The 24,973-nt window shown below is 44.0% G+C and overlaps 1 protein-coding gene across 1 annotated transcript in view; it reads right to left on the bottom strand.

Moving 5' to 3' along the window:
- The window catches only part of LOC135505810 (sodium/potassium/calcium exchanger 4-like), a 92,424-nt gene that overhangs the window by 29,136 nt on the left and 38,315 nt on the right, over nucleotides 1-24,973 (bottom strand). The window contains exon 3 of the mRNA XM_064924965.1: nucleotides 534-610. Coding sequence (XP_064781037.1) covers nucleotides 534-610 — 77 coding nt within the window. The remainder of the gene's footprint in view (nucleotides 1-533; nucleotides 611-24,973) is intronic.

The raw sequence follows: 24,973 nt of genomic DNA, 5'->3' as shown, positions 1-24,973 counted from the left end.
CATCACGAATAATTTCATATTCAAACATTTACATTGAACAACAATTCCATGTGAATCAGATAACTCTGATGTATAGACTTTCCACTGTAGAGTTTGTCATCTTATCATTGATGAGAATGTCTCAGATGACAAGCAAACGGACATCATTTTCATTAAGTACTACCGCATATGTTCAATTGTTTGAATTACCAGAATATAGTTCATTTCCCCCCACCTTCTGATGTTCCCAGAATCTCTATGTTAACCAAGGGTTTTGCAAATGTAACCTCAGTAGGGTAGAGAGAGGAAAAAGGGGGGAAGAGGTGTTTATGACTGTCATAAACCTACCCCCCAGGCCAACATCATGACAACATCATTCTAAGAGTAAGGTCTAGGTGGAGTCATTCTTATATTGCTAACACCTTTCATACCTACAGTATTAGGGGCAATCAAGAAGTGTCCACTAACTAGGTGTGGGAACAAGAGGTTGATTTTGACTGGGGTAGTGATAAGAGTTATACCTAGTAATAGAAGCATTCAAAGCGCTCTCTTACCGCCACGATGTGCAGCAGGACGGCCCCACTCTTGCGCTCGTAGTTGGAAAACATGTCTTCAGGGAACTCCTTGATAGCTGAGAAGAGAAAACAACATCATCACGGTGTGTCAGTAATGTGGCTGATGTCACAGATTCCCCCTTGTCCACAACCAAGGATGAATTCACCTTGTGTGGTGGCGGCACTGACAAAGAGCTTGGTAAGACTTTTAAATGTTCAAGTCAACACTACTTAATTTGCAATACGTCACCAAAGGATCCTCCTCAACCACTAAAAAAAGACAGTGAGGTAATACTTAAAAAGCATGAACCGGGTCTTGTGTTCAGTGGGAGTAAACGTTTGGAAACCTATAAAGCCGGGATGAACTACCTGAACTTGTCCAATAGGGCCGGATTGGCCATCTGGCAATTCTGGCAAATGCCAGAGGGCCGGACCATTATTTGTTGGGTGGGCTTGTCGAAATTAACACACAAATAAAATGTTATATATATATATTCAGAGTACCAGTCAAGTTTGGACACTCACAGTTTGGATACTCATTCCAGAGTTTATTTCCTTTGACTATTGTCTACATTGTAGAATAATAGTGAATTATTAAATAAATCAAATATATTTTATATTTGAGAACCTTCAAAGTAGACACCCTTTGCCTTGATGACAGCATTGCACACTATTGGCATTCTCTCAACCAGCTTCATGAGGTAGTCATCTGGAATGCATTTCAATTAACAGGTGTGCCTTGTTAAAAGTTCATTTGTGGAATTTCTTTCCTTCTTAATGCCTTTGAGCCAATCAGTTATGTTGCGACAAGGTTAGGGTGGTATACAGATGATAGGGCTATTTGGTGAAAGACCAAGTCCATATTATGGCAAGGACAGCTCAAATCAACAAAGACAAATGACAGTTCATCATTAAGACATGAAGGTAATTCAATGCAGAAAATTTCAAGAACTTTGAACGTTTCTTTAAGTGCAGTCCCAAAAAACATCAAGCATTATGATGAAACTGGACCATCACAGGAAAAAGAAGACCCAGAGATGCCGTAACCGGGTCCTGACAGAAACACAGAGCCATAAATGAACCCAGAGGCAGCCAGTTCCCAGGACCTTGTTGCCATGCTGTCCCACCACTGGGAGACTGTCCAACGCCACAAAGCCGCCCTGGTTCAGCAAGAGGCCTTAATGGCTAGACATTCTCATCTTCTGTCGGAGATGCTGACTTCCATAAAGCAGATATCTGATCGACTTACCCCGGCAACAGTTCCCGTCCCAGTACCTCAGATTCACGTACCCATGGCAGTTAACCCCCTGGCTGAACCTCGTCTTCCACCTCCCCAACGGTTCTCAGGTGATCCAAGTGCTTGTAAAGGGTTTCTCACCCAATGTTCTCTCTCCTTCGAGCTGCAACCCTCGTCGTTTCCCACCGACCGGTCTAAGATCGCATATATCATCACCCTGCTGTCGAAAAAAGCCCTGTCCTGGGCTACTGCTGTGTGGGATGCCCATAGTTCCTGCTGTGCCAGCTACTCTGCCTTTGCTGAGGAATTCAAACGAGTGTTTCAAGGCCCAAGCAGTGGTCCTGACTCAGCCAAACAGCTCCTGACTCTCCACCAGCGTAGCAGGACTATGCCATCCAGTTCCGCACGGTGGCAGCAGCGAGTGGCTGGAACAACGAGGCGCTCACGGTGTGCTTTCTGAAAGGCCTTTCCGACACTATCCAAGATGAACTGGCCACTCGGGAACCACCGGACAATCTCGAGTCCCTGATCAAGTTGGCCTCACGCATTGACCAGCGTCTGAGAGAGAGAGAACTCAACCGTAGACCTCTAGCCCCTATCAGTCCCAGCTCAGAGTCCCCAACTTTATCCTCGCTGGCTCCACCGGAACCCATGCAGATTGGACGCATCTCTCAGGCTGAAAGAGACCGCCGGATGAGGGAGCGACGCTGTCTATATTGCGGCAAACCGGGCCATTTCCGTTCCACGTGTCCCGGGCTCCAGGGAAATGCTCTGTCCCGTACAGACCGGGGGGGAACTGTAACGGGAAACATAACCTCCTCCCATCCGTCCAACTCCCGTCTGCTCATTCCAGTCACCATTTCCTGGGACAACCACAAGCTTCACCTTCAAGCCTTGGTAGACTCTGGAGCCGCAGGTAACTTCATGGATGGTGTCTGGGCGAAGGAGAATGGCGTTCCCTCTGCACCTGTAAGTGACCCCATGAGGGTTACTACATTGGATGGAAGCCCTTTGGGATCTGGACTTGTCACTCATGTCACTACCTCCTTGCGACTTTCAGTTTCCCAACACCAGGAATTGATGAACTTTCATTTGATCTCCTGTTCTGAGTTCCCTCTAGTCCTTGGATACCCCTGGCTTCACAGCCATAACCCTCACATCGACTGGTCTGTGGGCACTATCAAGCAGTCCTACGTGCCAAGCTACTTGTATTTTCCCGAGTTCCCCGAGTTCTACTCCCGAGTCTTTAGAATCCATCGACCTGACCCGAGTTCCCGAGTGTTACCATGACCTCAAACTGGTATTTAGCAAACAGAGGGCTACCATGCTACCACCCCATAGACCTTATGATTGCCCCATCGACCTGTTTCCGGGCACTTGCCCCCCCAGGGGTCGGATCTTTTCCCTATCTCCACCCGAACGAGCTGCTATGGATACCTACATCAAGGATGCTCTGGAAGCAGGCCTCATGCGTCCATCCACCTCCCCGGCGGGAGCAGGGTTTTTCTTTGTGGCCAAAAAATACGGTGGATTACGTCCTTGCATCGACTACCGGGGACTCAATGCCATAACCATCCGTAACCGTTACCCGCTACCCCTTATGGCCACAGCCTTCGAGCTGCTCCAGGAAGCAGTTGTTTTCACTAAGCTTGACCTGCGGAACGCATACCATCTTGTGCGGATCAGACCTGGTGACGAGTGGAAGACCGCTTTCAACACGCCTACTGGTCACTATGAATACTTGGTGATGCTCTTCGGCCTGACCAACGCCCCAGCGGTGTTCCAAGAGCTCATAAACGATGTGCTTAGGGATATGCTTAACATATTTGTGTTCGTTTACTTGGATGACATCCTCATCTTTTCGAGCTCCTTCAAGAACACACAAAGCATGTCAGACAAGTACTCAAACGCCTACTAGACAGCCATCTGTACGTTAAGCCGGAAAAATGTGAATTCCATTCATCCCGAGTACAATTCCTGGGATTTGTAGTGGAACCCGGTCGAGTCCAAATGGACCCCAGGAAGGTAGGGGCGGTAGCGGATTGGCCCACCCCCAAATCCGTTAAGGAAGTTCAGCGTTTCCTGGGCTTCAAACTTTTACCGCAAGTTCATCAAGAACTTCAGCTTGGTGGCAGCCCCTCTCTCAGCTTTAACCAAGGGTGGCAACGCAAGGTTTTTGTGGGGAAGAGAAGCTGAGACGGCCTTCCAAGGACTCAAGCAGCGCGTCCTCTCTGCTCCCATCCTGATACTACCGACTACGGATGAACCGTTTGTGGTGGAGGTAGACGCAGCAGAGGTTGGTGTTGGAGCTGTCCTGTCTCAGAGGGGTTAAGACAAGAAGCTTCATCCGTGCGCTTTCTTCTCACACCGGCTTACCCCGGCTGAGAGGAACTACGATGTGGGGGATCGTGAACTCCTAGCGGTTAAGATGGCATTGAAGGAATGGAGACACTGGCTCGAGGGGGCTTCTCACCCGTTTCAAGTGCTTACGGACCACAAAAATCTGGAGTATATCAAGCAGGCGAAGCGGTTGAACTCTAGACAAGCTAGATGGTCTCTTTTTTTCAATCGATTCCAGTTTATCCTCACCTATCGGCCCGGGTCGAAGAATCTCAAACCGGATGCCCTGTCCCGAGTCTACGCTCCTGCCATTCGAGATGACACGGACATGCCTGTCCTTCCTGCTGCTAAGATCGTGGCTCCGATCTCGTGGCAAGTTGAGGATACCGTGAGACGAGCTCAAGCTATCGAACCGGACCCGAAAGGAGGTCCTGCCAATCGGTTGTTTGTCCCCAAGGCAGTGAGGACTCAGGTCCTTCTGTGGGGGCACTCCTATCGCCTCACCTGTCACCCGGGCGTAGGTCGCACCTTGGAGTTCATCCAGCGTAAGTTCTGGTGGCCTACCATAAGAGAAGACGTTGCCACTTTCGTCAATGCCTGCCCCGTGTGCTGCCAGGGCAAATCTTCTCACCTCCGCCCTCAAGGACTCCTTCACCCTTTACCTGATCCCCACAGACCCTGGTCCCATATCTCGTTGGACTTTATTACTGGCCTTCCTCCATCCCATGGCAATACTAATATCCTCTGACTAAGTTACCTTCTGCCAAGGAAACGGCTGAGTTGGTAATTAATCATGTGTTCCGAGTCTTCGGCATTCCTCAAGATATGGTTTCTGACAGAGGTCCCCAGTTCGCCTCAAGGTTTTGGAAGGCCTTCTGCCAACTCATGGGGGCTTCTGCCAGTCTATCTTCAGGGTACCATCCGGAGTCCAACGGCCAAACAGAGAGGATGAATCAAGAGCTGGAAACCACCCTCCGATGTATGACTCGTAACAACCCGTCCACATGGTCGTCCTTCATTGTTTGGGCCGAATACGCGCACAACACCTTGCGTTCCTCCTCCACTGGTATGTCCCCGCACGAGTGTCAGTTTGGCTCTGCCCCTCCATTGTTCTAGGACCAGGAGGCAGAAGTCAGAGTGCCTTCAGCCTTGAAGTTCGTCAGACGCTGTTGGCTTATGTGGAGGAAGACCCGTCTTAATCTTATGCTTTCCTCACAGAGGTACCAACAACAAGCCAACAGACGTCGCCGTCCCGGGCCTACCCTGCGCCCCGGCCAGAGAGTCTGGCTCTCCACAAGACACTTACCACTACAGGTGGAGTCTCGCAAGCTGTCCCAAAAATACATCGGCCCCTTTAAGGTTGCCAGGAGAGTTAACCCAGTTTCTTATCGCCTACACTTACCCAGATCCCTTAAGATTAATCCCACGTTTCACATTTCCTTATTAAAACCTGTTGTTTTTTCTCCCCTTGTCCCGGCAGACAGACCTCCACCTCCGCCTCGTGTCATTGGAGGCCAGCCGGCTTATACCGTCCATCGGATACTGGATTCCCGCTGGGTGCAGCGGTCCTGGCAGTATCTGGTGGACTGGGAAGGCTACGGTCCCAAGGAGCGCTCCTGGGTTCTTGCCAAAGACATACTGGACCCTGACCTCATTCGTCAGTTCAGGGCCCTTCACCCCGAGAGAGCTGGTAGGAACGTCAGGAGCCGTTCCTAGGGGGGGAAATTCTGTCAGGATTTGGCCAGGGTTGTTCCGGTTTTTGGTCACTAGATGCCCCCATTGTGCTTTTTGACCTTTTGTTTTCCCTTGATCCCCATTATTATTTGCACCTGTGCCTCGTTTTCCCCTGATTGTATTTAAACCCTTAGTTTTCCTCAGTTCTTTGCTCTGTGTTTGTATGTTAGCACCCAGCCCTAGTATTCTGTGAACTCTTGTTGATCCCGGTGGACTCTCTTGTGGAATTCTGTTTTTTGTTCTTGTTTATTTATTTTTGAGTATCTTTTGAGGCTTTTTATGCTATACCTACCACCTTGTGGATTTACCTTTTTGTCTTGGAGGATTACCTTTGTTCTTGTGGAATTCCTTTTGAGGTTGTGGAGTTACATGTTTTCCTGAAGGACTTCCCTTTTTACTTTATTAAATACACCGTCTCAAGTACTGCTGTGTCTGCCTCATCTTCTGGGTTCTGCCGACTATTCGTGGCTCAGTTGGTTAAGTGACTGTTTCTCACTCCGGAGACCCGGGTTTGTAACCGGGTCCTGACACAGCATATGTGGGAACTCCTTCAAGACTATTGGAAAAGCATTTCAGGTGAAGCTGGTTGAGAGAATGCCAAGTGTGTGCAAAGCTGTCATCAAGGCAAAGGGTGGCTACTATAAAGAATCTCAAATATAAAATATATTTTGATTTGTTTAACACTTTTTTGGTTACTACATGATTCCATGTGTTATTTCATAGTTTTGATGTAAGGGAAAGGTCTTCGCTATTATTCTAGAAAATAGTGAATATAAAGAAACACTCTTGAATGAATAGGTGTCCACATTTTCAACTCATACTGTGTATATATATATATATATATCACATTTGTGGGAGGAAACCCGGATTACAGGCTGACCGCTGACTCTATTGACCCCAGTACTGACCCCTGTACTGCCCAAGACCGTGGTCACTCCTATCAGCATCTGGCCGCAGCAGAAGGAAACAGACTGGCCCTCTGTATTAGGAATGGTGTTAAGTCCACCAGAGGTCAGATGTACACCTGCATGCGCCTTCCCTTCCTATCTCTTACATAATGTACAACAATGTGGCAGGCAGCAAGGATACGAGAGCATAAAGTTATATAACCATAGATTGTCCAAAATACACAGTAGGCTACATTTAGATCAGATAGACAGTATGGATTTGTTTTGATGTACTGGTGCATTTGCATGTGGCTTGAAAAAAATGCATACCACAGATAATTGGAAAAGAAACTGAAACAACAATGCATTACCATTCACACAGAAATACTAAGCACAGTTTAACAGAGAACGCACCGATGCATTTTCTGTCGCATATGGACCCATGAAATGACAATGTACGCCTGAGACAATGAACCTGTCCCACACGCCTAATGCAATCCACCGCCTATTAACATTAGATGGCGCTCATGACTGATTTACAAAACCAAGTTCGGACTCCTCCTTGGCAACACTGCTTTGGCCCAACTCTTCAAAGGGACATCATATGAGATGTACAGTAGTCTTTGACATCCCTTCCCCCAGTAGGCATACCGGCAAAAAGAGGGACGAGGTAAAACATGTTTTTTTAAAGGACCGTTAACTTCCATGGTAGTGACTCTCCACTAGTAGCGTGATTTGTTTATATTAGCACAGGTATCGGTCCTTTGCCACGTGACACCACACCTCCTCTGAAATCTCTGTAAGGCAGGGAGCCTTATACAATCTATGGAGAGTCTTCCCAAGGTCACATGCTGCAAGTCATCACAGATATAAAACAAAGAAAGCAATATGTGGAATTCAGTGTGGAAAAACATTTCATCATGCATTATATTTTGCTCATTTTATTTATGAAACCATGTCATGTGGCAAAAGCGTTGTGTCGGCTCCACTGCTCACAAGATCACAGGTGCAATTACTTAGAACATGACAGCTGCGCGCAAGGGTCTTTAGGCTACTTGAGCGACATGTAACGTAACAATAATACATTGTGTTTTCACAGACGGCCCAATTCTAATCATTTTTCCACTAATTGGTATTTTGACCAATCACATCAGCTCTTTTCACATCAGATCTATTTCAGGTCAAAAGACCTATCAGTGAAGAAAAAAAACATCAGAATTAGGCTGCCTGTGTAAACATAGCCTTAAATAGGCCTATGCTACTTCAGAAAATACAGTAGGTAGCCTATCAATCGCTTGACTCATTTGGCAATGATGACTACAAAGCTTAGAGGAATCGAAAAATAGAGCTGCCAACCAAGTAAACAAGAATATTTTCCCCTTTCTTATAGTGCGCTTTAACCCGCTCTGTTGCCTAATCGCCCACATTTTCCCTTCCTTGTCTGATGCATCTTTTAATTACCTACTCGGGAGATCTGTGAATCAATCAATAATTGAATGGCTCTACCCGCCATCCCGCTCGGTCCCTTTCTGTAGTTAACGTCACAACCCCTTAGTGATACAACACAATCAAGTCTTGTTGCTGTGTGCGTGGTATAATGCCACGATCAAAACAACTGGGAAGCTACGACGGGGAGCATTTTTTGGAACCATCACCCAATTCGGAATTCCGAATCGGAAACTCGTTGAGTTCCCAGTTGCCTTGAAAGCACCCACCCAGAAGTATGATGGCAAAGGTACTAAAAGCCTTCCTCACATTCGCAGTTTGAAGTCGAATCCTATATTTTTGCATATCTGATTCGAATCTGTTATTTTTCCTGTAGTCTGAACAGCCAAAAAACACATGGATTTGGATATTTCAGGCAGCTTTTCAAACCACCTTCGAAGGTGGTTTGAAGTCAGATACAAATCTGATTCCTGGCCATGCAACTTGTGTCTGAACAGTCAAATCTGATTTATTTGCCCTCAAGTGGTTTATAGACTGTTATTTAGCATTTATTGTTGCTTGCTAGCTACACTGTTGACAGTTTGTCAAGAACATGTGGAAGGTAATTAGCTTGATAATTGTTTACAAACAAATTAGTGAATGCTCTAGAAAGCTAAACAGCTACCTAGCTAGCTAGTTGACTGCCTTGGCTAGCCAAAAAGGACACATTTTAAAAGTTGGATAATCTTATCTCTTAAGGCTTTAAAAGTGTTCTTACACTATGATTTCGAACATTCAAATTAACTGTGAAAGGTCCATGGCAGGCATTGTGGTTTCCTTACATAACTTCTGAGTGATAAGAAACAGGAGCACCACCACCAATCAGCCTACACCACTGCGCACACACTTGTTGTTACTATGACAACTAGCATAGCCATGCCAGAAAACGACTGCTGTCTCAACACACACAAATCGGATTTGGTCACATGCAACATGCTGTTTGGACAGTCAGTATTCCAAAAGGCTTTAGAGCACGCCGAGAACTGGGAGCCAGCGCACAGTTGGGCGGGCAGAGGGGGGTCTGGTCACCTCTCTCCCGCTCTCAAAGCGGTGTAACAGTGAACCAGACACCATCTGCACACAGTTTGCCCTTGTACCTCCCTGCAGAGGTCTGTCCAGACATGAACATGCTTCAACAGACGTTTCCACATGGGGATAGGCAGGGAGATCACTTGATTACCACTACAGCAGGCAGAGCACAGCGGCGCAGAAGGAAGGGTGCTCCAGTGCAGCTTGATTAAAAGTCGCGTCCCAAACCAAGCCAAAGAACTGAATCATATAGACAGGTTAATTGATACGTTTTCCACTAGTGTAGGCTTGAGGTTTAAAAAGGTGGCACATTTGACAAGTCAGTGGATCAGAGTTGATGGTATTTTTGCAAAGGAATGCCTGCTGCGTTGTTGCAGTTCCTTAGTGTGAAACAATGCGTCAGTGTGTGTCTGTATGGTAACCTTGTGGGATACCTTTGAGAGTAGGCTATGTATCATTCAGTTTCAACATGAGTCAACCTTGAACTAGCCTAATGTTCTTGTTGGATTGGAATCAACATTCTTGAACATGGTCAACAAAAATCTAAACTCAGTCTCTCACCACCTAGCCATACATAAAATAGGAATATCTGGGTAGCACCAAAATGTCCAAAATTGGCACTGATATGAATGTCAAGTGGCACACCATACATTTGTGTATTGCCATAGTGTAACTTCAAATCACATGCAGTGAGTCAACTAGGCCCCATACCAGACATGGGCAGAACATTTGTATTTTTTTGTTTATTTGAAAATACCAACTTTACAAATACTCATGGTAGTCGAATATAGTTTTTATAGAGTTTCAACTAAAATGTAACCATTTTCTTTATTCAAATACAGGTCTCAGAATCAAATATTATTTAAGTGTTTTGAATACCTCTCAGAAAACCCAATTATATTTGAAGGTATTTGAACATATGCTAGTTATTTGAAAACAAAAAAATATGTATTTGATGGATGCCAAATATTTGATTAAGAACCAAAAACTACAACAGTTCGTTTGAATTAGTCTAACAATGGTTTGGAGGGCTTTCAGATATTAATCTTATAATAAAATACATGAGGGACATGGAATCATCTCATCATTCGAGTAGACCACTTGCGCAGCTTCAAAATGACTAACAAATATATTTTCATAATGAGTGGCATAAGGTAAAACTAACACTTTACATCAAGTTCTTATACATGTGTATTAACTTGGTTACGTTGCAACATTGTTACATTGCTTTATAATTGCATAATAATCAAGTTATTACATAAGTGGAATAAGTAACAGTGACTATTCCTTGTGTACAGTAGTTACAAAAACTCAGCTCATTGCTATGCATTTAAAATGCAATTACCAAAGTATTTTGTAACAACACTAATAAACTGTTGCTCCAAAACTAATGACGAATGACACAGACCCAATAACAGTTTAATGTTGTGTTACTGAGAATACTGACAGTAACAAAATATGGCTATTAAGTTTGAAAGGAAACAATATCCACAAATGGCGTCTTAAATAAAGTACAACCAAGGAAGGTAGAAAATCAAGTTTGTATTCTGAGTAAACTATCCTTTTAAAGATGGTATCGTGCAGGGGTATTCATCTCCTACCCTATGAGGTGAGGAGCCTGCTGGTTTTCTGTTCTACCAGATAATTGCACCCACCTGGTGTCACAGGTCTAAATCATCCCTGATTAGAGGGGAACAATTAAGAAAATGCAGTCCAGAGTTGAGTTTGAGGGGTATAGTGATTGAAACAAGAACACTTTCGAAGTTGTTTTTGCTCAGCATCCAGCTAGCTGTTTGCAATGGATATCATAACATTAATTGCAGCTTTCAACCTTTTCAGTGGCATGTTGATAGAGTCATTTAGAAGTAAAGTGTTGAACAAATTCAAATATATTTTGTATTTGAGATTCTTCAAAGTAGCCACCCTTTGCCACGAGGACAGCTTTGCACACTCATGGCATTCTCTCAACCAGCTTCATGAGGAATGCTTTTCCAACCATCTTGAAGGAGTTCCCACATATGCTGAGCACTTGTTGGCTGCTTTTCCTTCACTCTGCAGTCCAACTCATCTCAAACCATCTCAACTGGGTTGTCAGGTGATTGTGGATGCCATCTGATTCAGCACTCCATCACTCTCCTTGGTCTAATAGCCCCTACACATCCTGGAGGAGTGTTTTTGGTCATTATCCTGTTTAAAAACATATGATAGACCCACTAAGTGCAAACCAGACGGGATGGCATATCGCTGTAGAATACTGTGGTAGCCATGCTGGTTAAGTGTGCCTTAAATTCTAAATAAATCCCAGACAGTGTCACCAGCAAAGCACCCCCACACCATCACACCTAATAGTCTTCTCTATTATTCTTCAATGTAGAAAACAATAAAAAATTAAGAAAAACCCTTGAATGAGTAGGTGTGACCAAACTTTTGACTGGGACTGTATATACACTGCTCCAAAAAAATAAAGGGAACACTTAAACAACACAATGTACCTCCAAGTCAATCTCACGTCTGTGAAATCAAACTGTCCACTTAGGAAGCAACACTGATTACCAATAAATTTCACATGCTGTTGTGCAAATGGAATAGACAACAGGTGGAAATTACAGGCAATTAGCAAGTCACCCCCAATAAAGGAGTGGTTCTGCAGGTGGGGACCACAGACCACTTCTCAGTTCCTATGCTTCCTGGCTGATGTTTTGGTCACTTTTGAATGCTGGCGGTGCTTTCACTCCAGTGGTAGCATGAGACAGAGTCTACAATCCACACAAGTGGCTCAGGTAGTGCAGCTCATCCAGGATGGCACATCAATGCGAGCTGTGGCAAGAAGGTTTGCTGTGTCCAGAGCATGGAGGCGCTACCAGGAGACCAAGTAGATCAAGAGATGTGGAAGAGGCCGTAGGAGGGCAACAACCCAGCAGCACGACTGATACCTCCGCCTTTGTGCAAGGAGGAGCACTGCCAGAGCCCTGCAAAATTACCTCCAGCAGGACACAAATGTGCATGTGTCTGCTCAAACGGTCATAAACAGACTCCATGAGGGTGGTATGAGGGGCCAATGTCCACAGGTGGGGGTTGTGCTTACAGCCCAACACCGTGCAGGACGTTTGGTATTTGCCAGAGAAAACCAAGATTGGCAAATTCGCCACTGGCGCCCTGTGCTCTTCACAGATGAAAGCAGGTTCACACTGAGCACATGTGACAGAGTCTGGAGACGCTGTGGAGAACGTTCTGCTGCCTGCAACATCCTCCAGCATGACCGGTTTGGCGGTGGGTCAGTCATGGTGGGGGGTGGCATATTTTGGGGGGGGCCGCACAGCCCTCCATGTGCTCGCCAGAGGTAGCCTGACTGCCATTAGGTACCGAGATGAGATCCTCAGACCGCTTGCGAGACCATATGCTGGTGCGGTTGGCACTGGGTTCCTCCTAATGCAAGACAATGCTAGACCTCATGTGGCTGGAGTGTGTCAGCAGTTCCTGCAAGAGGAAGGCATTGATGCTATGGACTGGCCCGCCCGTTCCCCAGACCTGAATCCAATTGAGCACATCTGGGACATCATGTCTCACTCCATCCACCAACGCCACGTTGCACCACAGACTGTCCAGGAGTTGGCGGATGCTTTAGTTCAGGTCTGGGAGGAGATCCCTCAGGAGACCATCCGCCACCTCATCAGGAGCATGTCCAGGCGATGTAGGGAGGTCATACAGGCACGTGGAGGCCACACACACACTACTGAGCCTCATTTTAACTTGTTTTAAGGACATTACAAAGTTGGATCAGCCTGTAGTGTGGTTTTCCACTTTAATTTTGAGTGTGACTCCAAATCCAGACCTCCATGGGTTGATAAATTTGATTTCCATTGATAATGTGTGATTTTGTTGTCAGCACATTCAACTATTTAAAGAAAAAAGTATTTAATAAGATATTTTGATTCATTCAGATCTAGGATGTGTTATTTTAGTGTTCCCCTTATTTTTTTGAGCAGTGTATTTTATTTTCTTACTTGCTTATGTACACCTGAGGCAATGGACATTCAGGAGAATGCAAATTTACAGAATGTTCAGATATAAATGTGTTGTGTAGATCGAATATGACTGTCAGATAGATTGGAATAGTATAGGAGATTGTGTTCTATTAACTATATGTCTATGTTCAACATGCAGTTCCAGATACAGTGGCTTGCGAAAGTATTCACCCCCCTTGGCATTTTCCTTAGTTTGTTGCCTTACAACCTGGAATTAAATTAGATTTTTGGTGGATATGTATCATTTGATTTACATAACATGCCTACCACTTTGAAGAGGCAAAATATTTTTGATTGTCGAAACAAACAAGAAATAAGTCAAGAAATTCTGAACCCTTGAGTGTGTATAACTATACACCCCCCCCCCCCCCCAAGTCTCTTGAGGTATGTCTCTATAAGCTTGGCACATCTAGCCAATGGGATTTTTGCCCATTCTAGGAAAAACTGTTCCAGCTCCTTCAAGTTGGATGGGTTCCACTGGGGTACATTTACAACAATCTTAACGTCATACCACAGATTCTCAATTGGATTGAGGTCTGGGCATTGACTATGCCATTCCATGACATTTAAATGTTCCCCCTTAAACCACCCAAGTGTTGCTTTAGCAGTATGCTTAGGGTCATTGTCATGCTGGATGGTGAACCTCCGTCCCAGTCTCAAATCTCTGGAAGACAAACACGTTTCCCTCAAGAATTTCCCTGTATTTAGCTCCATCCATCATTCCTTCAATTCTGACCAGTTTCCCAGTCCCTGCCAATGAAAAACATCCCCACAGCATGATGCTGCGGGGATGGTGTTCTTGGGGTGATGAGAGGTGTTGGGTTTGGGCCAGACATAACGTTTTTCTTGATGGCCAAAAAGCACATTTTAGTCTCATCTGACCAGAGTACCTTAATCCATAAGTTTGAGGAGTGTCTCACATGCCTTTTGGCGAACACCAAACGTGTTTGCTTATTCTTTTCTTTAAGCAATAGCTTTTTTCTGGCCACTCTTCCGATAAGCCCAGCTTTGTGGAGTGTACGGCTTAACGTGGTCCTATAGACAAATACTCCTATTTCCGCTGTGGAGCTTTGCAGCTCCTTCAGGGGTGTCTCTTTGTTGCCTCTCTGATTAATGCCCTCCTTGCCTGGTCTGTGAGTTTTGGTGGGCATCCCTCGCTTGGCAGGTTTGTTGTGGTGCCATATTTTTCTATTTTTCTATTATTTTAATAACGCATTTAATGGTGCTCTGAGAATGTTCAAAGTCTGATATATTTTCATAACCCAAACCTGATCTGTACTTCTCCACAACTTTGTCCCTGACCTGTTTGGAGAGCTCAATGGTCTTCATGGTGTCGCTTGCTTGGTGATGTTGCAGACTCTGGGGCCTTTCAGAACAGGTGTATATGTAATGAGATCATGTGACACTTAAATAAAGTAAAGTCCACCCACGTGTGCAATCTAATTACATGACTAATTACGTGACTTCTGAAGGTAATTGGTTGCACCAGATCTTATTTAGGAGCTTCATAGCAAATGGGGGGGGGAATACATATGCACGCACCAGTTTTCTGGGGGGTTTTTGTTTTGTGAAACAAGTATTTTTTTTCACTTCACCAATTTGGACTATTTTGTGAATGTCCATTAAATGAAATCCAAATAAAAATCTATTTATATTACCGGTTGTAATGCAACAAAATAGGAAAAGCGCCAAGAGGGATGAATACTTTGCAAGACAACGTACAACCCTGACATTAGTTGAAGCAGCCAATCCAAAAAAAGTACTTTCCACAAAGCATAGCTAAAACTATAGTTATCCCAGGTGTGCTCAGTAACCATTTGGACTAAACCATTGTGCAGTGTCTCCACAAATCCTGTGTAACATTTATTGGACAGAAAAAACCCTTTGTGTCACAAGTCACAACTCTTAGGTAAAATTTGTTTCACATCAGTTGCACAACTTGAGTGTGTACAGGGTCCTAGAGCACAAAGTTATACTCATGCAAATCCATTTCAGTTGGAAGACCTTTGTGTTGTTTTCTCATAACAAACCACAAAGTAGTTGGCTAAAAGAGACACTGTCTTAGTGACATATAGAACACATGCAAGGTTAAAATTGTATGGTTCCCTTAAATAATATGTTAACTTCTATCATGCCAACAATAGTAGCAGTTCATGCTGTCACAGTTGCGTTACATCACTGGAGCTGAGCCGTCTGACTCAGCAAAAAATGTAAAAATAACGCAGGAGGTTTTTATGACCTTTTAACAGCCGTTTAGTATGGGGTGGTAGGTAGCCTAGTGGTTCGAGCGTTGGGCCAGTAAACAAAAGGTTGCTGGATTGAATCCCCGAGCTGACAAGGTAAAAATCTTTCGTTCTGCCCCTGAACAAGAAAATGCAGTGGAACTGGCTTTCCCGGTAGGCTGTCATTGCAAATAAGAATCTCTTCTTAACTGACTTGCCTAGTTAAATAAATGTAAAAAAAAAAAAATGTTTTAAGTAAGTCTACAAAATGAGCATTAAATTGAAATATTTTTCCAAAACGTCGGTCGGCGTACACCTGCACTAAAATGTCTGGCATAAACAAGCAAGCTACATTCTTAAACCAAGTAAATACATCCTATGTTCAAAGGACATTCTGAAAAGGACAACAGTAGAATAAGTAAAAAAGTCACTCCTCCTTTGTCACATTTGCTTGGGATTGTTTCTTTGGGAAGTCTAACTGATAGGCCAGAGATAGAGGGAGAGAGAGAGAGAACCACAAAATCATCTAAAGAGGCTAAACTACACATCTATAAATAAACCACTGAATTCTCTGTTTGGACACCTGACTAGCGGCATCTACTTATGCAATAAATGGCAACACTTTTGTTCATCAATCTTCTCTATGCACACACACACATAATCAGCTCCAGGAGTAATCCACAAAGTCCAAGCAGAGGAAGTGTTGGAGGGTTTGCAAGATAAAGTCTCTGCCTGCTAGTGCTAACCATGTGGGCATTAGGGCATCCTACGTTTCTGAGTCATAAACCAACCAACTGATAGGTCAATAAGGTCGTTATCCAACAATATCCTGCCGCATACTAGATCCTATAGGCCACAACTGTCTAGGTATTAGGCCTGTGATCCTAGGTAGTGCTCTCCTCACTCCCACACCTCTCTTTCTCACACGCACAACATAACTCCATTTGTCAAGCTTGGACTTGACACACGGATCTTCATATGCATTAGTACATCAACATACCTGAATAGGATACAATATGTGTGTGTATCATAGATGTTTTGTGCATATGGTCTGCCCTCTCTGCCAAATTTATGGGATCCAAAGATGTCCCCCCTGGGAAACACACTGTTTCAGAATACAATTTACGGGAGATTCGGAAACAATTATAGTAATGCATGCATTTTATGTTTTATACTGGCACACCTTTCATAATATTCAACTGGAAAATATAAATGATTAAACCTGGAAGTAACCGATCACGAAGCAGTGACTCATTATTTGTAGATTTTTTTTGTAGATAATTACTCATTGTGTCACCAGACAGACATCATTGGCAGGCGTGACGAATGACATCATACACTCCTCCGTATTTATTTGGACAGCTAAGCTAACATTTTTATATTCAGCTCTACATAAATTGTGATGAATGATTAGTGAGAAAGTTACAGAATCATACCCCCGCAAAAATGAAACCAATAACCAGATAGGTTAAGAGGTTATTTTCTGGGGGGTATGATCTTTGACCCTCTAACTTTCTCACTCATCATCATTCATGATTGATTATCGATAACCATGGTCGCATCCACATTAATGCAGAAGTATCGTGAAACATTTTCTATTCTTATTTACAATAAAGGTGACTCTAAAATGATAATACATGATTCACCATTCAGTTCCTATTGGGCAAAATGAAAATACCCTCAAATAAAAGGTGACAAGAAGTTGCTGGTCAGGGTCAGGCCTCACATTGAGTATGTTGCCGTGACACCCAGATACCATGTCAACAACGCAGTGCTTCCAAATGTTGGCATGTGGCAGTAGACGTACCAGTCCAAGCTGTGCCTCTGTCACATTCCAACCTTCCCTCAACCTCCCCACCACATGGCTGGGTAACACACACACACAGCTCAAGTACAGTGCCTTCAAAGCTTCCCACAATTCCAATTTTGTTTGAATTTACACCCATTCCCCCGAAATTGATTAAATATATTTCTCACCCATCTACACTCAATATCCCAAGTGAAAACATTTTTAGCAATGTTAGCAAATTTATTGAAAATGAAATACCTCAATTACAGTAGAAGTCGGAAGTTTACATACACCTTACCCAAATACATTTAAACTCAGTTTTTCACAATTCCTGACATTTAATCGTAGTAAATTGCCCTGTCTTAGGTCAATAAGGATCACCACTAAATTTTAAGAATGCGAAATGTCAGAATAATAGTAGAGAGAATTATTTATTTCAATTATTTCTTTCATCACATTCCCAGTGGGTCAGAAACTTACATTCACTCAATTAGTATTTGGTAGCATTGCCTTAAATTGTTTAACCCAAACATGATGGGTGCCTTCCACAAGCTTCCCACAATAAGTGGGGTGAATTTTGGCCCATTCCCCCCGAGAGAGCTGGTGTAACTGAGTCAGGTTTGTAGGACTCCTTGCTCGCACACGCTTTTTCAGTTCTGCCCACAGATTTTTTATGGGATTGAAGTCCGGGCTTTGTGATGGCAACTCCAATACCTTGACATTGTTGTCCTTAAGCCACAACTTTCGAATTACGCTTGGGGTCATTGTCCATTTGGAAGACACATTTGCGACCAAGCTTTAACTTCCTGACTGATGTCTGGAGATGTTGCTTCAAAATATCTACATAATTTACCTCATGATGCCATCTATTTTGTGAAGTGCACCAGTCCCTCCTGCAGCAAAGCACCCCCACAACATGATGTGTGCTTCACCCCAGTTGACAAAACACTTCACACAAAAACTCCATGTCACACCCTGGTGGAAGAAAACCAAAAGGCAGCGTGGTATTTTTGAGACATGTTTAATGATGATGACTGAACCACCCCCCCCCCCCCCCCTAAGGTGCGGACTACCGGACGCACATCAAAACAATAGGGAAGGGTCCGGGTGGGCGTCTGTCCATGGTGGCGGCTCCGGCGCGGGACATGGACCCCACTCTATCAATGTCTTAGTCCCTCCTCCTCGCGTCCTAAGATGGTCCACCCTCGCCGCCGACCATGGCCTAGTAGTCCTCACCCAGAACCCCACTGGACTGAGGGGCAGCTCGGGACTGAGGGGCAGCTCGGGACTGAGGCAGCTCAGGACAGAGGGGTAGCTCGGGACAGAGGGGAAGCCCGGCACTGAGGGGAAGCCCGGCACTGAGAGGAACCCCGGCACTGAGAGGAAGCTCAGGCAGGTAGTTGGATCCGGCAGATCCTGGCTGGCTGGCGGTTCCGGCAGATCCTGGCTGACTGGCGGATCCGGAAGAGTCTGGCTGACTGGCGGATCCGGAAGAGTCTGGCTGACTGGCGGATCCGGAAGAGTCTGGCTGACTGGCGGATCTGGAAGAGTCTGTCTGACTGGCGGATCCGGAAGAGTCTGTCTGACTGGCGGATCTGGAAGAGTCTGGCTGACTGGCGGATCTGGAAGAGTCTGGCTGACTGGCGGATCTGGAAGAGTCTGGCTGACTGGCGGATCTGGCTGACTGGCGGATCTGGAAGAGTCTGGCTGTCTGGCGGATCTGGAAGAGTCTGGCTGACTGGCGGATCTGGAATAGTCTGTCTGACTGGCGGATCTGGAAGAGTCTGTCTGACTGGCGGATCTGGAAGAGTCTGTCTGACTGGCGGATCTGGAAGAGTCTGGCTGACTGGCGGATCTGGAAGAGTCTGGCTGACTGGCGGATCTGGCTGACTGGCGGATCTGGAAGAGTCTGGCTGACTGGCGGATCTGGAAGAGTCTGGCTGACTGGCGGATCTGGAATAGTCTGTCTGACTGGCGGATCTGGAAGAGTCTGTCTGACTGGCGGATCTGGAAGAGTCTGGCTGACTGGCGGATCTGGAAGAGTCTGGCTGACTGGCGGATCTGGAAGAGTCTGGCTCCATGCAGACTGGCAGCTCTGGCTGCTCCATGCAGACTGGCAGCTCTGGCTGCTCCATGCAGGCTGGCAGCTCTGGCTGCTCCATGCAGGCTGGCAGCTCTGGCTGCTCCATGCAGGCTGGCAGCTCTGGCTGCTCCATGCAGGCTGGCAGCTCTGACTGCTCCATGCAGGCTGGCAGCTCTGGCTGCGCTGAACAGGCAGGAGACTCCAGCAGCGCTGTAGAGGAGGAAGGCTCTGGCAGCGCTGAACAGGCGGGAGACTCCGGCAGCGCTGTAGAGGCGGAAGGCTCTGGCAGCGCTAAACAGGCGGGAGACTCCGGCAGCGCAGGAGAGGAGGAAGGCAGTATCTCCTCCCAAGTGTAACAACCCTTGCCATCCAAAACGTCTTCCCATGTCCATTCCTCCTTTCGCTGCTCCTGCTGCCGCTGCCTGTCACCACGCCGCTTGGTCCCGTTGTGGTGGGTGATTCTGTAACGGCTTTCGTCTGGTGGAAGAGAAGCGGACCAAAATGCAGCGTTGTATTTTTGACACGTTTAATGATGATGAAAAAAGACGAACAATACAAAAACAACAAACGGAACGTGAAAACCTATACAGCCTATCTGGTGACAACAATCACAGAGACAGGAACAATCACCCACGAAATACTCAAAGAATATGGCTGCCTAAATATGGTTCCCAATCAGAGACAACAATAATCATCTGACTGATTGAGAACCGCCTCAGGCAGCCATAGACTATGCTATACACCCCCAAGACAAAACACACCACAAAAAACCCATGTCACACCCTGGCCTGACCAAATAAATGCAGACAAACACAATATACTTCGACCAGGGCGTGACACTCCCCCTTTTTCCTTCAAACATAACGATGGTTATGATGCCAAACAGTTCTATTTTTGTTTCATCAGACCATAGGACATTTCTTCAAAAAGTACGATCTTTGTCCCCATGTGCAGTTGCAAACCGTAGTCTGGCTTTTTTATGGCGGTTTTGGAGCAGTGGTTTCTTCCTTGCTGGGCGGCCTTTCAGGTTATGTCGATATAGGACTTGTTTTTACTGTGGATATAGATAATTTTGTACCTGTTTCCTCCAGCATCTTCACAGGGTCCTTTGCTGTTGTTCTGGGATTGATTTGCACTTTTCGCATCAAAGTACGTTTATCTCTAGGAGACAGAACGCGTGTATCCTACCTGAGGGGTATGACGGCTGCGTGGTCCCATGGTGTTTATACTTGCATATTATTGTTTGTACAGATGAACATGGTACCTTCAGGTGTTTGGAAATTGCTCCCAAGGATGAACCAGACTTGTGGTGGTCTGCAACTTTTTTCTGAGGTCTTGGCTGATTTCTATTGACTTTCCCATGATATCAAGCAAAGAGGCACTGAGTTTGAAGGTAGGCCTTGAAATACATCAACAGGTACACCTTCAATTGACTCAAATTATGTCAATTAGCCTATCAGAAGCTTCTAAAGCCATGACATCATTATCTGAAATTTTCCAAGCAATTTAAAGGCACATTCAACTTAGTGCATGTAAGCTTCTGACCCACTGGAATTGTGATACAGTGAATTACAAGTGAAATAATCTGTCTGTAAACAATTGTTGGAGAAATGACTTGTGTCATGCACAAAGTAGACGTCATAACTGACTCTCCAAAACTATAGTTGTTAACAAGAAATTTGTGGAGTGGTATAAAAATGAGTTTTAATGACTCAAAAACAAGTGTATGTAAACTTCCGACTTTAACTGTACATAAGTATTCACACCCCTAAGTCAATATTTTGTAGAAAACCTTTGGCGGCGATTACAGCTTTGTCGTCTTGGGCATGTCTGTCAGCTCTACACAAGATTGAAAAAGTAAATGCATTTATTTTCCCTCAAATGTAGCCCATATATTCTTTATTTTTTAACAAATAGATCTTTCATTGATTTAAACTAATTGCTAGCTCATCTTGGTTATGTGTTTTCCTTTCTCTTTCTAGAGGCAATCACTTACAAGGCAAAAATACAGATTTAGGCATTCAATCAAACTGAGAACAGAGAAATATGTGTGCACCAGACAGGTCAAGGCTTCTTGCATGCATGGTTTTCACATGTAAATTACACTAAAAAAATGTTGGGATGTTTGGATGACCCAATTGCTGGGTTGCAGGCATTGGGTCAATAGTTGGGTTGTTTTCTGTAAATACAGCAGGGTTGGATTGTTGTTGCTGGGTTATTACTAAGGTTGGGATATGGATATTTGACCCAGCTGATGGGTTAATTTTCCCACCACCAGTGCGTGAAGTCCACCAGAATACTTGGAAGTATTTTAGTTCTAGCTAGTGCGACTGAGTGACTGACGAGTGGAAACGGCTATTATTTAGACAGACTGAATGTGTTTTGGCTTACTGAAAACCATGAAAAGTTTACCTTAAATTTGATGTAGCCAAGTTATTTCTTCCAAAAAACGCAACGTCACTACACAATATTTCAAAAGTTGCCTATAAACTTTGCCAAAATATTTCAAACTATTTTGTAATACAACTTTAGGTATTTTTAAACGTTAATAAATCGATCATTGTAGACGGCGCAATCTGTTTTCAATACAGGAAGTAAACAAACCATGCTCCTTTTTACGTCTTGCGCAACTCTCAATAGTGTAACGTTGTTCCTGGATGTGTTTCTTCTTCATTGCACAAATGAATAACCTCAACCAAATTCCAAAGACTGGGGACATCCAGTGGAAGCGGTAGGAACTGAAAACAGGTTCCCAATAAATATCCCATGGTAATGACAACTCAGGGAACAGTCAGAGGCAAAAAAAAAAAAAATCTGAACAGTTAGTCCTTGGGGTTTTGCATGCTACATAAGTTCTGTTATATTCAGACATGATTCAAATAGTTTTAGAAACTTCAGTGTTTTCTATTCACATCTACTAATAATATACATATATTATATTCCTGGCATGAGTAGCAGGAAGTTTAAATTGGGCACGCTATTTATCCAAAAGTGAAAATGCTGCCCCCTATACCTTAACAGGTTTTAATGCATTCAGTTGTGCAACTGATTTGGTATCCCCTTTCCCTTTTACCCTCTTTTTTTCAGCAGAAAGATGGACCAGGAAACCCTCTTACTTTTGGATGGCATGACTATGGCCTGAAGTTAAAGAACATAAATGCCTTACAAGCAGTGAGTATTCTGTAAACAGCACCTTTTTTATACACGAGGAGAGGTCCACGGGACACACACATGAATACATAGGACTGTGGACACACCAAGCAACACACTGAGCTTGAGCAGTAGAGGGGTCTTGCCAGGTACATGTTGAAAGATTTGGGTATTTTGAAAACACATTTTTGAAATAAATGTATAATTAATTGAATACTTCGTGCTCACAACAGTCAAATGTGAGACGGCAGCCCACGTGACCAGATGGCACAACAACATCTGGCCGGCAAACCAGGTTGCGGAGTACCAGAGTTCAGTGGACCAGCCCGAATGGGGCCAAGCCAGTCGAGATAGTCTGAGAGTATCCACGTTTGTTAATACAATATTTGCTAAAATATTGTGCTATTGGTTCTCTCAAATGCTGTTTTTTCCTCTTAGGGTTGAGACCTCTCATTGTTTGGATTTTAAAATCAGAAACGGTATTGGGTGTGGCTACTGTGTGAACATGTGAATCTGAGCAAGTGTGATGTCATACATTTTTGTGGATATGTACTGTATCTAAATGTTAAATTGTGTATTGTTTTTGTCAATGTATGTTTTTGTTTGTCAAAAGAAAAAGATAAATAACATATTACAAAAAAGTAATTATCTGTCACTACAGATTGCTCAGGACTTCTACAATTTAAAGCCGGACTGCTCCAGGAAACTGACTAATAGCTGGATCGCGGTCTACAAGCACAACAAAAAATTGCTTCGCCAGCCCAGAGAGAAGCAGGTATAGTTTGAAATTACCCTGCTGGTGGTGCCTCAGATGCTAATTTATTTATTCACTTTAAGTTATTCACTAAACATTCTTCTCTTCAGATACACAAGGTGATGTGATGGAAAATGTTATGAAGCGTGAGGGAAATTTCCCTTCAGACCAAAAGGAGACATGGAATGGAATGCCCCGCTGACAGCTGTCTGTGGGCATTCATAAGAGAAGTGTTTACATGGTCTGCAGCCACTGATAATAGCACGAGGTGTATATAAAAATATATGGTGCATAGGAAGTAACAACAGGAGAATCGTTGAAGATGCTCATGGGGTAATAAGGGAGATTAGAGTGTGTTTGGGAAGAGTACAAAGTGAATGTGGATGTGAGAGTTGTGTGCTTGTGAAAAAGGTGCGTGTCTGAAAGAATACCCCAACCAGTTCTGTAACCTGAGTTTTTTTAATCTATAATGTTATCTAGAGTTATTATATATGTATAGGAAGTAGCAGTAAGCTAGTCTTAGGAGAAGGCTGTGTTTTTGTATATGTGCTTGTTTTGGGTGTATTAAAACCCCTATTGTGTATTCCTGCGCCTGTCTCCAAATCCTTTATACCAGCGTGACAATGATAATTATCACAGATTGAGTGATAAAAGGACGAAATGTGATGGAACATATGTTGGTGCTTTTCTATTAACCAATTTCTGTGTTCATGCAAGTAACTAATTGAACGAATCCTCACTATCAATATCTGCAATTTGGTATTACGCACTGACCCTTGTTTTGATAATGAAAGATCTGTTTCAAGGTCTCAGATTAGAGAGAAGAAGCATCATGAGGTATTGGTCTGTCACATGAATGACCCAGTATTGCTCAGTCACATGAATGAAGCAAATGTTAATTATTAATTAATTATGAATGATGAATAAGCTAAATCATGCAAATGTAACTTGTCTGTATATAAAATATCTAACGGGACTGCCCCGATATGTGTACTTGGTGCATTGAGTTGGTTGGAATCACTCCAGTGTGCTGATAATAAACAATGATTAATTTAACATTTACTTATTTTTTTCACCTTTATTTAACCAAGTAAGCTAGTTGAGAACAAGTTCTCATTTACAACTGCAACCTGGCCAAGATAAAGCAAAGCAGGGCGACAAACAACAACACAGAGTTTTACATGGAATAAACAAGCGTACAGTCAATAACACAATAGAAAACAAATAAAGTCTATATACAGTGTGTGCAAATGGACACTTCAAGTGTCCCTCTAGAATTTCCACAACAGTGACATTGCTTTAAGACTTCTGCCAGTGGTCCTCCCAACACCAGTCTTCAAGATAGGCTGGAAGTAATTTGCATAGGGAAATTATTGGGATAATAAGAGTATGACATTTTGTAAACCTTGAATGAAAGGAACAGCATTCCAAAATCTGTTGTGCATTTTCCCACTGGAGATGTTTCCAGCAAACTGACTTTTGCGGAGAAAAGGCTGTGCTTGATGATGAGTGTACATAAAAATGTATGTTGCCGTTAAATTCCCATTGATCGAATAACAAAAAATAGAAGTTAAATGGGTTTCCACCATTTTCAACTCTACTGATGGTTTTGTCACAAACTGTTGCATTATATAGCGAATGTGCCCACTCTGGTCTTGACACATGAGCTCTAGTCAACAGCTCGCACATACAGTTGTGGTAGGCT

Source organism: Oncorhynchus masou, chromosome 19 (genome assembly GCF_036934945.1).
Source record: "Oncorhynchus masou masou isolate Uvic2021 chromosome 19, UVic_Omas_1.1, whole genome shotgun sequence".
NCBI classification, from domain to species: Eukaryota; Metazoa; Chordata; class Actinopteri; order Salmoniformes; family Salmonidae; genus Oncorhynchus; species Oncorhynchus masou.
This window is presented reverse-complemented; position numbering and strand designations above follow the sequence as displayed.